The sequence below is a fragment of the Serinus canaria genome, chromosome 8, assembly GCF_022539315.1.
Source record: "Serinus canaria isolate serCan28SL12 chromosome 8, serCan2020, whole genome shotgun sequence".
NCBI classification, from domain to species: Eukaryota; Metazoa; Chordata; class Aves; order Passeriformes; family Fringillidae; genus Serinus; species Serinus canaria.
Window position 1 is genome coordinate 16,548,051 of NC_066322.1, and position 15,737 is coordinate 16,563,787.

At 44.2% G+C, this 15,737-nt stretch overlaps 2 protein-coding genes and 1 non-coding gene across 9 annotated transcripts in view; 2 read left to right on the plus strand and 1 right to left on the minus strand.

Moving 5' to 3' along the window:
• Nucleotides 1–5,950, minus strand: part of EVI5 (ecotropic viral integration site 5) — a 70,369-nt gene extending 64,419 nt beyond the window's left edge. For 2 of the 7 annotated variants that reach the window (XM_030226439.2, XM_030226437.2), the window contains exon 1: nucleotides 5,559–5,666. The gene's annotated coding sequence lies outside the window, so the exon portion shown is untranslated. Of the gene's footprint in view, nucleotides 1–5,558; nucleotides 5,702–5,822 lie in introns of those variants that run through there. The other 5 variants (XM_050977367.1, XM_050977365.1, XM_030226435.2 and 2 more) reach the window with 4 other exon arrangements.
• A 3,102-nt stretch (nucleotides 5,951–9,052) lies between these two features.
• On the plus strand, nucleotides 9,053–15,536 carry RPL5 (ribosomal protein L5). Its single transcript, XM_030226448.2, has 8 exons — nucleotides 9,053–9,190; nucleotides 9,908–9,977; nucleotides 10,074–10,189; nucleotides 11,657–11,791; nucleotides 12,355–12,557; nucleotides 13,388–13,565; nucleotides 14,668–14,756; nucleotides 15,373–15,536. Exons 1-8 carry the CDS (start codon nucleotides 9,188–9,190, stop codon nucleotides 15,470–15,472), a joined length of 894 nt encoding a protein of 297 aa, XP_030082308.1. The 5' UTR covers nucleotides 9,053–9,187; the 3' UTR covers nucleotides 15,473–15,536.
• LOC115483928 (small nucleolar RNA SNORD21) lies at nucleotides 13,139–13,235 on the plus strand. The gene has a single exon (XR_003944678.1). It is a non-coding gene; the product is annotated as a small nucleolar RNA SNORD21 (small nucleolar RNA).
• Nucleotides 15,537–15,737: the final 201 nt, after the last annotated feature.

Here is a 15,737-nt window from a genome sequence, read left to right on the forward strand (position 1 = left end):
TCTTCTGTTCATCTAGAGATGGTCTTTTAGCAAAAAAAGTTTCATGTCTGACACAGGAATGTAACAACCTTCAAGAAACTGAGGCCTTCTTTCAAGAGAAAATAATTAGATACAGTGCTTTTGTACCCAAAATGGCTGAGAGCTCCTCAGAGCTGCAAGAGAAAATACCGATGAACTACAGTAAAAACCTTTAACAGAAAACTTCCCTTGTTCTCTTAGACCTCAGTCTGCAAAATATCTTTATATTTGAGGTTCAGCATGTCAATGGCACACACATGTACTTGAAGGACCATACCCTTGGCTAACAAAACAGAGGCAACAATCAGATTAACAAGCTAAAATAAAATCAACCTTGTCAAGTTTTTTATGCAATTGATTGGAAGATTTAGGGGTTTTGTCTTTTCAACAAAATGCAACTCAATTATTTAACTGGAGTTCAAGTATCATCAGGCACTTACAAAAGAGTAACACACTCCAAAGCACAAATGTTTATAATTATAGCTCCTTTCTACAGATTTTACTTTCCTACTCATTCCCCAAAGCCTAGCTTCCTCCTGGAAAGGAGGCAGGTCTAGCATCTACACTGCATTAGGACAGAAATAAACAAAAGTGCACAAATGCAGTTAAATTTACTAAAAGTTTTAGGTCCATATTTTGGAAGTGAGAAACAATTTTGAGTCCTATTTTTAAACATTCACTACTACTTATTCAAATGCAATGTTTTTAACACAACTCTTCATTTAAAAAGGATACGAAATTTACAAGTAGTTCAATTGGTAAGTTTAAAAGGATTTCTGATATATGAAACCTACCATTCCATGCAACTTGGTTTACATACTAGCAGCTCAAGAATTTTCTAGGTCTAATGCTCCTTTTTACAGAGACCAGATAAACACAATGTGCAGGTTAGAGCCAAAATGCTCATCTCTCATTTACCAAGCTGTGCACAGTTCCCTTCCCAAAGGGATGTATGAAATGAGCCTTAATGGAGAAACCAAAGGACATAAGCATGTCCCTCATGCAATATGGTAACGCTTAAAACTTTATTAATTACTTCCTAGAAGAAAAAAAACCCACATGACATGGTGAGACCCTCATCTTCAGGATATTCCTCTCCTTCATATGATTAGCTAAAAGGCCACCTTTCTATCAGTTACACTCAAAAGTGAAACAGTTTCTAAATTACTGACTGGTAGCCAACCTTTCTTGCGAACTACAACTCATTGCAACCTGCAGCTGCTGACAGACAAGAAATAGAATGTAAAAGTTTCAGCAGTGAGAAGCATAACTAATTAGTAATTTCCACACAGGAAAGGTGTCCAAGCTATCCAGTAAACAGAGCAAATATAAACACAGCTGCAAACATCAATAGTCAATTCTTTTAACACAATCCATGCCAACATCTGTGGTCCTGCAGTAATATTCAATTTTGCCCACTAATTTACTTACCGTAGCCATGACTTGCCTACACAAGCACTTACAGCATAACTGGAAGCAGTGTACTTTTGTGCTGTGGCAGGGTCTCCCTCCATGCTATTCAAGTCTGGAATAGCACTCCAGCCTTCTCTGAGCACAGCACAGAGAAATCTAATTTTCCTTCGATATTTAATAAAGAAAAGGGAAATGGCTCTTCAGAGAAATGATGTATCTGCTCATCATCAAATGAAGCCAGTTATGTTCTGATTAGTTGGCCACTGACTTCTGCACTTTTATTTGGAAATAAGGTCCTGTTTACTTCTTTCAAAACTGGGGAAGAAAGAAAGGAGATCAATGAAACACAGATGATTTTTCGTGTCAGCCTGACACCAAAAAGTTCACATAAAAATACCAGGTCCATTTTAACTTAATGCATCTCATTATGGAATTTAAAGTTGCTTTTGCAATCTTGTCTTAGAAAGACTGATCACAACTCTTTCTCCAAAGGGCTGGGAAATACTTATTAAGACTTCAGCCAAACCCATAAAGTTCCACCAGTAATGCATTCTAATGGAGGAAAAAAATTACTTTGTCAATAAACATTGAGTTTTAGCTCTGCTGTTTCAGACAGCATAGAAGCTGGGATTTCTTTTTATTATGTCTGGAAGTAGTTCACTGCTTGAGCTACATATAATCAAGAAGAATGCATGAAAAGTGCGACACATAAAACTAACTTCTACACAAGTTACGTCAACAGTACATGTTCAAAATGTAAGAGTTTGGCTACCTAATAACTTTTTACACCCATTTTAAGTGACATTTGATAGTTTTAGCCTTCTATAACAAAAATTAATGGTAAGCTCCTCTAACATCTTCTTAGCTACAAGTGCACAGTAATTTATGGCAACAACAATCCACTACTGAAAGACTGACCCCATCTGCCCGCCTGATGAAGACAATGAAAAAATACCTAGTTAATGCAGTATAAGACACTGATGAGTCAGAATTCTAAGATCATGTTACGATGTCATCAAAAACAGATATTTAATGCTATGCTAAGAATCACTAAGATTTAGACATGATGATAGGCCATAAGAAAACTCAGGAGTTTGGGAAGATCAGTAGCTTACCATATGGCAGAATACATGAACCCAGCCTACTACCAAAATATTAAGTTTGCATTTTTCTTTCTTTTTTTTTTTTTTTTTTCCCCCAAGGATTGAACCATAGAAGCAAAAGCAATACTGGTCAGACAAGATGGTAAAGTAACACAACCCATCAGAGACAGGTAAGGTTTGTTCAGGCAAAAGAACAAAAAGATATTTGATGATGGCTTTTGGCTGCTTTCCAAGTTGAAAATTAGGACAAAATAGGTGTCCACAGTTATTCTATCACACCACCTTACTTCTTGTCTAGAATAAAGACCCACCTTTGTATTTTACTTCAACCCCAAATATATAGCTGCCTCACTGGGACTGGGAAGGATCACTCCTACAGGCAATTAGCAAACAAAGTTGACAGTCACACTGTCAACATCATCACTGTCATCACGACTGAAAGAAGGAGATCCATTGCCTGAACCCTAGAGCAGGCTCCACACTTCCTAGGCTGTCCCCTAAACACCACTTGATGGCTAAACTGAATAGTTTCCTGAGTTCTCAGCAGTTAGATGACATTAAGACTAATTACAGAAAAGTGACAATTCACTAAATCACTTCTGCTGCTCTGAGCAGACTGTTTCTGTGCACACACAAATGACAAAACCACATCACAGCCGTGTGTACAATGAGCAGAGGCAGAGCAGGGCCCAGGCTCTATCCATCATAACAACCCATTCCATGCAACCACCACTGGCTGGAGAAGGAAAGGATGCACTGCAACGGACAGACACTTGAGCAGAGATCACTACAATGAAAGCAAGACAGTATTCCCAGCTTAAAGGAGCCCAAACACTGGCAACACGTGATGGGGAGTGTTACAAACACGGAAGGCACAAGGCTGAATTCAGCATGCTACCTACAAACTTCAGTGACATATTCAGGAACTTCAGGGAACACATTTCACAACTTAAAATGACATATTACTATAATATTTATTATCTGCCTTTTCTAAAATTGTTACTGTTTTAACTGGGTCTACAAAAAAGAATTAAGAGTCTATAATCAAGGCAAGTATAGGCTGGTTTAGAAAGCAACATTCATAAACTCAGGGTTAATTTTTATTATTGTCTCTTGGATCAACCAAAAAAGACTTTTTTTCTTATAAACTATGCACTTGACACTTAAAATTATATGCAAAATGTTACATTTTGTCTGTTTCTTAAGCATTAGAATTTCTTTTTTCTACATGTTAAGGAAACTGACGAGTAAGAAAGCGTAAAAAAATCTTAAGTATGCATACCCCCAATTCAGCTGTTTCCCCCCTTCTAAATTGTGATATTAGAACATTGAAATAGCAAAATAAGCATGTAAACAAAGTTTTTTAATGACAAAGGACTTGTCTTCCCATTTCTAAAACTTCTCCGTTTACTATCAGTCTTACCCAGAAAATAAACTGACAGTAACTGTTTAGGCATGCCACTTTCTCCATCCCTTTTTCTGCCATAAATTTGGAAGGGCTTTTCTCCTATCTCTTCCTTTCAACTACTCCAACCACCTCCTGCTTACTTGCTCAACAGCAATTCAACAAGTCCACAGAAGACAAAAATATGAAGAGCAATTCGAAAAAACCCAACATTACCAAAACAAAATATCCAAGGCACCAGCTGTAGCTCAAGAAGTGCTTAAGCCTCAACCTGTGGGAGTGTAGGAAGAGATATGGGAAGGAAGTAGGGCTGCTCTGTCGAAGCCTTCTTCTCCAAACATCTGTTCCTCTTCAAAGTACTGTGGGGCTGGATGGACACTCAGTGACAATCACTACAGCTGCTGTCAGCCCACTCAATAAAATTCAGGCAATGCTGACTCATAATACTGAGTGCTTTCCTCCTGATCATGCCCTTCTTTCACCAGCTGTCTCTATTTCCTCTCTTAATCCTTACTTGAGAAAGAACTCATATCTGTGCATTTCAAAATAAGCCTTAAATCCTTATAAGCATAAATACAGAGCTGTGATCAAAGCTGACAACTCACACTGGGAAAGGGAAGAGAAAATAAACAAGCACATTTATAAAAACATTTTATTGCTATCTACCAGTAAACCAAACAAGATCCAACTGCCATTTCCTTTAGGCACACAAAGCAAAGTGAATGAAAAAAAAATTTTTTTGCAAATGCTTTAGGAGATAAGTAAACATATTGAATATTATCTGTCCTTCTATATATTAGTGTCTCCTTTCTACATCTTTTGTATGTGATCTTTGAAAAAGAAAGCTATCCTAGACTGATATGGAGTACAGTGTTTTGATGCAGGCAGTGTTAATGGCAGCTTACGCTGGAAATTGAAAATCGCATAAGCCAACTTCTCCTTCGCCACAAAATTGCTTTATCAATGCTGACGATTAGCAGGTGCTACATGGAAGCACAGAAGCACGGCCATAACTGAATAACTAAACCTGGAATATATAAGTAGCCAGAACATTATTATCGACTTTTTACCCTCATTATATAATCACTTTCAGACTGATGCAGCTGGAGTTCTCGTATTTGAAAACCGAAAATTATCTCGCTCTAGAACGACAGACCCGCGGGCTCCCGGCCCGGCGTTACGCCGATAAGCCAAGGAAGAACTCGCCCTCTGCAGACAGACCCGCCGGAGGCTCCCCGGGCCGCGGCCCCTCCCGCGGCCGGTGCCTCAGGGCACTTCCACCGCTGCCCACTCGTGTCCCGCCGGGCCGAGGCGCGGAGGGGCCGGGACACGCCAGCCCCGCGGCCCCCGAGCCGGGCAAGGCCGCGCAGCGCGGCCTCCCCACACCCCGCCCGGCGCGGACGCTCCCTGCCCGACAGCGCCGCCCGCTCCACCGCCCACCGCGCCAGGAGAGCCCGGGCGGGGGCGGCCGACGCTGCCCCGGCACCGCTCGGCCCCGCCGCCGCCCGAGGGGACGGGACAGCGCGACCGCGATCGCAGTGCCGTGCCTTGCCGTGCCCCGCCCGGACCCGGCCGCCCCCCGCCCCCCGCGGCGGGGCCGCGCGCCCGGCGCACCTCACCTTGGGAGCGCTGCCCGCGGCGGGAAGCGGCGGCGCGTGCGGGCATCGGCGTCCGCGCCCCGCCGAGCCCCGCGCGCCGCTCCGCCGGCCCCGGCTCCCGGGCCACGTCCCTGCCCGCGCCGCGCGCAGGCGCACTGGGCACGCAGCCGCCGCGAGGGGCAGCCCCGGCCCACGTTGGCCCCCCGGGAGGGGCGGGCGGCGGCTCTCCCCCGCCGCGCTGCCCGCGGGCGGCCGGAGCTCGCGGATCCGCCGGCGGGAACCCACCGGCGCTGCTTCCGGGCGGTGTCACGGCTCTCCCTGCGGGTCTCGGGGCTCCCGGTGCCGTACGCTGGAAGGCCGGGCGGCGAGCCGTCTCCGCAGCGTGCGGGTCGCTCGCGTGCTGCCCTCGCGCGGGTCGCCCGCTGTGTCACCGCTGCCGCCTCCGCACGGCCCCCGGCCGTGAGCCGAGCCCCCCCCGGCCCCGGGTCGCGGCGTCCCCGCCGCCCGCACTCGCTCCTCACGGCAGCGGCACGAAGGCACCGCCGCTCGGCGGAAAGCTGGGTTTGGTGTAGTCAGAGTGTCTGCCCGGGCATCTCCATAACGCCGTCTCTGCTCTAGAAGCTGCGTACGGTAACGCGTTCTCCGGGAGCACCAGCGCCTCGGGCTAGACAGGCCCATCCCTAGGCTCATTTGTCAGACACGTTTCAGCCAGATGCCGATTAGGTTACACAAACAGTTGAGAGACTGTCTGCCCGGAGCAGCTCCCCATCTAATAATGAGCCCATTCGCCATTGTCCTTCTACAGTGAGTAGAGGCTTCTAGACAAAACCATACAGAAATTTTCCTTTGGAAGAATTCTAACAAGACCTTTAAGAAATAAATTTTATTTTAAAAATATTTATGAAAGTAATTCCAACACTACCAGAATACATACAGTACTCTACAACACTACTTTATAGCCAAGTATGCAAAGAATACACTCTTTTAAAAAAGTATGCAGCAATAGCAGATTTAGGCTATCGCCAGGCCTTCAGCCAAACTCTTTTTTCATTGAAATAAGGCTGTCACTCTTGCAAGCAACAGCAAAAAAGATCCAAAACAATCCTACAAGTGACCACAAGGGTCAGTCCAGTCACAGACAACAGCTTTACTGCCTTGAGTCCTCTGCAAACAAACAGGGAGAGAGTCCCTGCTTGCAGGAGATGCTGCTCCAAGCATCAGTTTTGCCAGGTCTAAGAGACTTGTAAGTACTAGACACTGCTCTAAAACCCTTGCTTGATACCTTGCTCTCCAGAACACACCTAAGTAAAAATATCACATACAAGAGAAATTGAGAAATAGCATTAAAGGAAAAAAAGAAAGCTTATACTTTCCCCCCATTAATGTGATGCAAATAAAAGGTACTTCATTAAAGCTTTGAAAATACTAGCTTTTACCTTAACGTGTTCAGAATGTGTATGAATAGCAGTCGCCCTTCCAACAAACATTGCCAATAAAAGCCAGAGGGAAAAAAGCCCGGAGGCGCCATTCACCCTGAATTTGTAAGAGATGCTGGGGTGGGGCTAATAAACCCAGCTGGAGTCTCCATTTTGCAGGGTAGCAATGAGCGAGAAAGCCTGTGGGTGTGGTAGGTTAACAGGCTGATTTTTGCTGTGGTGAGCTATCTGAGGAGAAAAAAGCGTTCTTACAGAGAAGATTTTGTTTTTCCTTGTTTAACAAAAAGACTAACAAGTCTTGCTTATGATACCATTGTCTGTGAGGCATTTGTCATGGAAGTAATTGCCCAGCAGTAGCAGCAGACTTTTTGAAGCCTATGGATTTATATGCCAGAGGGGAGAAAAGAATATGTGCTCTGCTAGAGCTATTTTCTGTACAAATTGAAAAGCACATAGAATTCTGAACTTTCTAAAATTCATTCTTAGATCACAGAATCATTTTTCAATTAGGTTGAAAACATCTCCAAGATCATTGAGTCCAACCTTTGATCACTGCCTTGTCAATTAGGCCAAGGCACTAAGTGCCACTTCCAGCCATTTCTTGAACTCCTGGGATCCTGACTATGCCACCTCCCTGGGCAGTCACTTCCAAAGCCTAACCACCTTTTCAGTGAAAAAATTCCTTTTGATATTCAACCTGAACCTCCCCTGGCACAGCTCAAGGCTATGTTCTCTCACTAATTGCCAGGGAGGAGAGGCAAATCTCCATCTTGCTACAACGTCCTTTCAGATACTAAATTACTTCAGACGCTAAAGTTGGCAGGTCACTACCAATTAGGAGCCATGCTGGTACTTGTCTGATGTAGCAATCATTTATTTTTTTATTTAATTTTCTTGGTTATTTATATCAAACTAATATTTTTAAAATACTGGCTTACGTATAACTAGCTGAATGGATTGTTTGTATTTTTTTAGTGAAATGAATGAGCACAACCAGACAAATGCATCAGGAATGAAGATTCACTATTGCCTGACAACGTCAAGAAACCTGATGCCATTTGACCTGTTTGATCCAGTGTATATATATGTGCAAGTCTATATTCTTGCTTTAATGCATCAAATATCAGTAATCCCAAGCAGCTATAATTTATTGTAGGAACAGTATTGAACTGAGATTTTAGTTGGTTTGATGTTATTAATTACTTGCTGCTTGGTCGGTTGTGAGAATTTTCCCTATAAAATGATGGGAATTAAAATCCTATAACATATACATAAATGGTGACTGTATAAAAGACCAAAGCATGGATTTTTTTCTGTTTAAGAACCCCTTCTCTGTGATATATCTCTGGCTAATAACTACCCAGTCATTTAACATAAGGAGACTTGGAAGCGATCATGCATTATGTGTAGACATTAGATGATAGCAATATTACTTTTTCCTCAGCATTGTGTTTCTCTGATATTACAGACTCAATTAAGTTGGAAAAAACCTCTGAAATCATCAAATCAGAGCTTTGACTGAACACCACCTTGTAAACTAAACCATGGCACTGAGTACCATGTCCAGTCTTAAACCCCTCCAGGGATGGTGACTCCATCTGCTCCCTGGGCAACCCATTCCAACGTCCAACCACTCTTTCTGTGACGAAAATCCTCCCAATGTCCATCCTAAACCTCCCCTTTAAAGTACAGCTTTACACTACGTCCTCTTGTCCTATGTTACTATAACTTCCTCTCAGGCAGTCGTGGAGAGTGACAAGGTCTCCCCTGAGCCCCCTTCTCTCCAGGCTAAGCCCCAGCTCGCTCAGCCGCTCCTCACAGGATCCTTCATTCTCTAGACTTGTCCCCAGCTCCGTTTCCCTTCCCTGACTCGCTCCAACACCTCAGTGTCCCTCCTGAAGTGACGGGCCCCGGCGGAGCACCCGCGGGGCTCCGGGCCCGTGCTCCGGGGGCTCCGGGGGCTCCGGGGGGTGGGCGGGCAGCGCAGGCATCGATCCCGGCGGGAGCCGCCCGTGCCCGGCGGCGCTGCCGGGACTACCCGCGGTCGGTCCGCCTGGCCGGCAGGGGGCAGCACGGCGCTCGCGCGGCCCCGCCCCGCCGGGCAGGGCAGGAGCTGCGGCTGCGCGGCGCGCGCGGCCTTTTCCCGTTTGCTGCGGAGCGCAGTCGTTGTGCGGAGCGGGCCCCGGCCTGAGGGACCGGACAGTGCCTGGCACGATGGTCGGTACCGGCACGGGGGGGGGTCGGCGGCATCGCGTCCATCGTTCCGCGCTTGCCGCGCCGCGCTGCCCGCACGGATGGAGCCCGATTGTCTCAGGCTCAGGGCGGCCGCCCGGCGCCGGCGTGGCAATGGCTGCCGTTCTGAAGGGGCAAGCGCCGCGGGCGGCTCGAGGGGCTCCAGCGGGGCTCGGCCCGGCCCCGCTACCGCCTGCACTGTCCCACCGCCGGCGGCTGGTTCAGGGCCGAGCTGCGGGGCCGGGGCTGATACAGCCCCCGGTACCCTGCAGCAGCCGCGCCGAGCCCTGGGGTGCGGTAGTCGGACTGGCTGAGGGCGGGGGGCTGCGGGGGAAGCGGCTCCGTGGTAGAACGTGCCAGAGAAGTCACGGCTGTGCGTGACTGCCAGGAAATGAGCACAGACATTGCTCCTGTCCGTGCGGACAGGCTATCAGTTAAAAGATACTTTGTTAAAAGATACACTGGTTTTCTCTTGAAACATTAGTTCCTGTGGAGGAGTAAAATTTATGGGGTTTGATGTGCCGGATGTTTTTGGTTTTTTTTACCATTTCATTTTTATCCTGCTCTTTTTACCTAAACATACAAGAAAACCTGTTTAATTTCTGATTGTTCCATGGTTTTATTCATGGCACGTTTATTTAGAATGGTGTTGGCTTACAGGGTTATACGTTAATAACACATAGTTTATGTTTCTTATCCAAGGGGTTTGTGAAAGTTGTCAAGAATAAGGCGTACTTCAAGAGATACCAAGTGAAATTCAGGAGAAGGAGAGGTATTATTAAATTGCCTGTAACACACAATTAAATGTCCTTGGTGAATATTCCTACTTTGTGCATGCATTTTGCACACTGCATCTGTTGTTTTTCAGAGGGAAAAACTGACTACTATGCTCGCAAACGTTTGGTTATTCAAGATAAAAACAAGTACAACACTCCTAAATACAGGATGATTGTGCGTGTTACCAACAGAGACATCATCTGCCAGGTAAGGCCCGCGGTGTTTGTTGCTTACCTGCCAGCCTTGCCCGGGTGAGGTCAGCACAGAGAGGGAGGCTTGGAGCACCTGGGTTTCTTAGGCCGGATCTGCACAGTGTTGGTATTGTAAAACACCTCCTTAGAGGAAGACAGTCTTCAGTGTTACCACAACTTCAGTAATAAACCGTGAGCATTGTAGAAAAGAAATTTCACAAGTGTTAGCACTTTTGCTGTTGTTGTTTCGAGGTTGTTTGTTGTGTAAGATTGTACTGCTTTAATGATTCTGGGCTAAGTAGAACATTTTTGGGAGAGAGAAGATGTCTATGAGGGGTTTTTTTGCTATATTTAAAGGGCTTCAAAAAGAGGCCTTTTTTGCTTGGCTAAAGACAACCAAGATGATAGTGTGACCTGTTAACCTGCATTGATTTGTGCTGTGTCTAAAGGTGCCTTCTCTTTTGAGAGTTCTATTTCCATGTTGTGTGACTCACATGAAGCTCTGAGGCCTTATGATGGCTGTCCTGTGAGATTGAAGGAGGCTTGTAAACAAGAACAGTAGGCGCTTTTTCATGGTCATTAGTATGTAGTTGTGTGTAGCATCATATGCAGGTCCTCACCGTGGCTCACTTTTCTTGTTTAATTTTTAGAATGTTTTGATTAATTTTGAAGTTTAAAACTTAGGAATGCCTGTTTTATAATAAATTTATGTTGTTGAGCTCCAAAAAGAAGCAGCTAAGTTTAACTTGGTTTTTCTTAAAGTAGTTATCTGATGAGAACAGTTCAGTCATTAATGAGGTTATTTTATCTTTGAAACTCAAAATGAAAATCAGTGGTTGCAGGATCTTTCATCTGACTGATAGTCCCTTTCCAATATGTCAAAATCCTGAAAAAATGGGACAACATTTGGGTGTAGGGAGGAGGTGTGAGAGTCAGAAGGAGAAGATTCTATAGATTAAAGGAACAGCAGAAACCTTTCTGATAGTCCTGCTGTCCCACAGGAGACCCTGGGATGATAATGGTCCCAGACCATGATTAATAAAATCATTCCATAAGGTTACTACCAGTGTTGACATGCTGCTTGTATTTTTTGAGATGTATCAGAAAATGGGACAAAATTGATCCCCATTCATAGTGATTCTTTGAAAGGTTGCTCTTGTAGGCAGTTTCTGGCCTCTTGATCTATGTGGAAAGGTAGTTACCAGTTGTTGCTGACAAACATTTTAGCTGGACTAATACAGGTTTGAATTTTTTATGTCTTTACTTGAGGAGTTGATGACTCCTTTTGCAAAAATAACAAACCGGGGTGGGGGGGGGGGGGGCAGACCCCCCAACAAACCAAAGCAGCACCGCTCCTTGAGCTCCCTTGCAGAGGTTGGCAGTTTTTGCACACTTGGATCCAGAATTCGTGTTGGCTTGAGTAGGTGTCAGAGGAAGAACACGGAGCCCCAGTGGTGGAGCCCTAACGTTTGTGTGTTGCCAGATTGCCTATGCCAGAATCGAGGGGGACATGATCGTGTGCGCTGCCTACGCCCACGAGCTGCCCAAGTACGGTGTCAAAGTGGGCCTGACCAACTACGCTGCTGCCTACTGCACCGGCCTGCTCCTGGCACGCAGGGTACGTACGGCCATGGCTGGGGCTGCTGCTCTGCTGCCCTGGCTCCCTCAGGGAACGGGGACAGCTTCCTGCAGTGCTGTGTCAGCCCACTGAGTCATTGGGTTCTCAGAATCCTAACTCTTCCTCTTTACTGTCATGGATTTGATGTGTCTTGTGACTGGCAGGTCACAGGGAGAGGTATGACAGCATGCAGTCTTAGCTCCAGCAGCCCACTTTTATGCCTCAGCCCTTAAGTTTGATGGAGAGAGGGAGGGAGGGCAAAAATGTAAGAAGTGCACATTGTGGAGTTTGAAAATATGTAAACAGCAGCCATCCATTTTCCACAGGGTTTCATGAATAAGTTCAGTGGTGTACCTGTAGGAACAGAAGGTTGGAACTTAACAGACACACTTACAGTGGTGGTTGTTAAGAATCTTTGCTATTAGTATTGGGTACAAACTTTTTGTAAAAAAATGTGTTTCAAACACAAGTCTACTGTAAATTCACATTTTAAAGTAGTGGTAATTCTAAATTATTATCAATAAATGGAGGGAATTTCAAAAGTGTATTTTATTTCCCCACAGCTTCTGAATAAATTTGGCCTTGATAAGATCTATGAAGGCCAAGTTGAAGTCACTGGTGATGAATACAATGTGGAAAGTGTGGATGGCAAGCCTGGTGCTTTTACATGCTACCTGGATGCAGGTCTTGCCAGAACTACCACTGGAAACAAAGTCTTTGGTGCTCTGAAGGGTGCAGTGGATGGGGGGCTGTCTATCCCTCATAGGTAATGTGTGTTACAAAGAATTTCTTTGGGGCTAGCCTGAGATGCTTCTCTATGTGACAGTCTACTTAGACTAATCAATTTATGCTGAAATAATTTTGTACTGACATAGTAATCATTATGTAATTAAATTCTGGGTTGGGAGGTTTTTTGTTGGTTGGTTTTTAATCTACAAATGCAATTTTGATAGTGCTGTCAGGAATCTTACAACTGTCGAGGTGTTAGGAAACTTGTAGAAACTAAAGAACTATCTTGTTGCTTTTACCAAAAATCAAGTGAATGCCCTTATCAGATCTTCAAAGGGTATTTGCTTGGTGTAAGTCTTCACCAAGTTGTGTGTAGGTGTTAATTTCACTGTGAAAAAATTACTTACCAGGTACAAACCCACTGGCACTTGCTGCAGTTGTCAGTACAAGAGTAAGTCTGAGCAGTCCACCTTAATTTCAAATTTCCATAAGGATATTTTGATATTTAACACTGGTAGCAGCAGTGGAGGAAAGAAACTATTGAGATCTTTTGTGTGTTGTCCTAGCTCTCCCCTGCTGTCCTATTCTTGGCTAATTGTCCAGATTTTTGAGTTGGCTGCTACGTGATGATACTTGCAGTGACTGAACATGCTGTAGTTGGTCCACAGTGTGTATATGATGTACTGCAGTGTTTCAAGACGGGACTGATGGCAGCTGAGATGAACTTAAAACTTCCAATTTTTATTTTTTTATAAGAGGGCCCTATCCCTCAGTTATCTGTGGGAGAATCTGATGTATGAGTCATTTCAGTGTGCATCTTAGCCTCTGCATTAGAGCCGTAACAAGACTGTACCTGCTGTTTGACAGCACCAAACGTTTCCCTGGCTACGACTCGGAGAGCAAAGAGTTCAATGCTGAGGTTCACCGCAAGCACATCATGGGCCAGAACGTGGCCGATTACATGCGGTACCTGATGGAGGAGGATGAAGATGCCTACAAGAAACAGTTCTCCCAGTACATAAAGAACAACGTAACACCCGACGGGGTAAGATTCATCCACCTGGAGCTCGGGAATTTAAATAGAGATGCTGATAGGGACTTCTCTAATAATGCTAATAAGTCTGATATGTAAAATTATGTGACTCATAATGTATGTTAGCCATGCGAAGAAAATATTTTTTTCCTTCATTGAGGACTCTAATATTAGTGTAGAACTTCTGAAAGTGGAACCTTTTTGCCTGCTGTGAAACTTTGTATTCTCCCTTATAAATCAGATTTGACCTAAATCTGTGCTGGACCACTTTCCCCCCTTCCCAACAAACTAAATAAGAAGTTTCTGTACGGACTCTCTACTCTTTCCTTATCCTGCCCCACAGCCTATCATTTCTGCAGATGTAGTGCTTGTAACTGTGGGTGAGCATGTGATTGTGGGTGACATCTGTGGTACTGTTTGTGTGACCCTAGAAAGGAGTTCTGCTATTCCAGGTGAATAGAGAGAGCCCAGGGTAGCATTTCATGAAGGTCTAGACTGTAATGCACTTTATTTTAGTACTGCTTCACATTTTAGAGTTAATAAAATACTAAAAGATGGGTAGGAACACAGAGGTGGTTCTTCTAGCTTTAGCTTTTCCAAGTATTCCTTCCAGATGGCTTGTCCTGCTGCCTGTAATATTCTTGCTTGGTTCTCCTAGTAAGTGATCTTGGAGCTTTAAAACATAGCTCTCTCATATCCCCTTTTTGGGCTACAGCAAACGTCTTTCTATCCCTTCATTTCCATGGGGTTTTGGGGTTTTATAAATTGAACTAGTTGCTAGTTTTTCCTAACAAATTATAAAAATAATGTAAATGCCAACTTATCTGCTTTCTAAGCAAATAGTAGTTGTATTCAAATGAAGTGAGTCTAGGATTTAGGTCACTGTATAGACACTTGCTCTTTGTACATCTAAAAAGTTTTTCGCAGCAGAGATCTAGTGGTCTTAATTAACCACCAGCAAAGATATTCTTAAAATTTGTGCCATTATGGAGCCAGAGTGGGCAGCATTACTGCATGCCTGGGGACAAGGCAGGCACAGGAATCTTGGATTTCTGATAAACCTATGACTAGACCACTGTGGTAAATTCAATTTTTTTCTTTTTTTTTCCCCAAGATGGAAGAAATGTATAAAAAAGCACATGCTGCTATACGGGATAACCCAGTCCATGAAAAGAAACCCAAGAGAGACGTCAAGAAAAAGAGGTAAAATTCTCATTATTTCTAATGTCTGTGAGACTTCTCTCTTGGAGGTATCTTAGTTACAGTGAAACTAGTAATGCAATTTTGCAGTTATGAGATTAGTTATGTCTTCTGGGCCAGATTAGGATACAAGCAGTTCTGTATAACTTCAGAGTTAAATTAGCAGTAGGATTATAAAATTCAAGAGCTCTTTAACTATTTAAAAAATCAAAGTGAAGAATGTTTGTGGCTTGAATAGCTGGAATAGTGTGTACTTTCAGGTCCCAGTGTTTTCTGTGGGAAAGCTGCTTCTCTTCAGCTGAGAGCTCATTGACTATTTTGTCAGTACCAAACTATTTGGATTTTTAAGGGTGTGTGGGAAAAGAAATCAAGACACAGCTGTTGCATTTGGCTTGATAATGTCTATGCTTCAGTCACAGAGAATACAGAGTTTTTCTCTAGAGAAATTGGAACTGTCCAGCCATGCTTTTTGTGGTGTTTTAACTACAGCCTTAGATCATGAGGAAATAAAGCATGTCACAGAAGTGGGAATATATTTTCCCCTGCACTCTTAATCACAGTTGGGTTGCACTGCTACTTTTTTGCTTTGGATCTACTGCACACTCTGCTTCCATTACAGATGGAACTGTCCCAAGATGTCTCTTGCCCAAAAGAAAGACCGTGTTGCTCAGAAGAAGGCCAGCTTCCTCAGGGCCCAGGAGCGTAGAACGGAGAGCTAAGACAACTTCCACAGTTTTCTTTGAAGCTTTGGAAAAAGTGGCAATAAATTTATTGAGGAAGCAACTGCGTAAGACCAGCTTATTTATATAGTTTATAAAAATATAGAATATTTTTATTATTTTTTATTAGGTATTTGTACCTGAAAGAGATTTTTTTTCTCCCCTCTCAAAGTCCTGTGTGAATTGAGTTTTCACAGAGAAGAGAGGTGACAGACTTCAAAGACCAAGGCTGCTGCATCAGAATTACTTCTATAAGGAGGAGAAA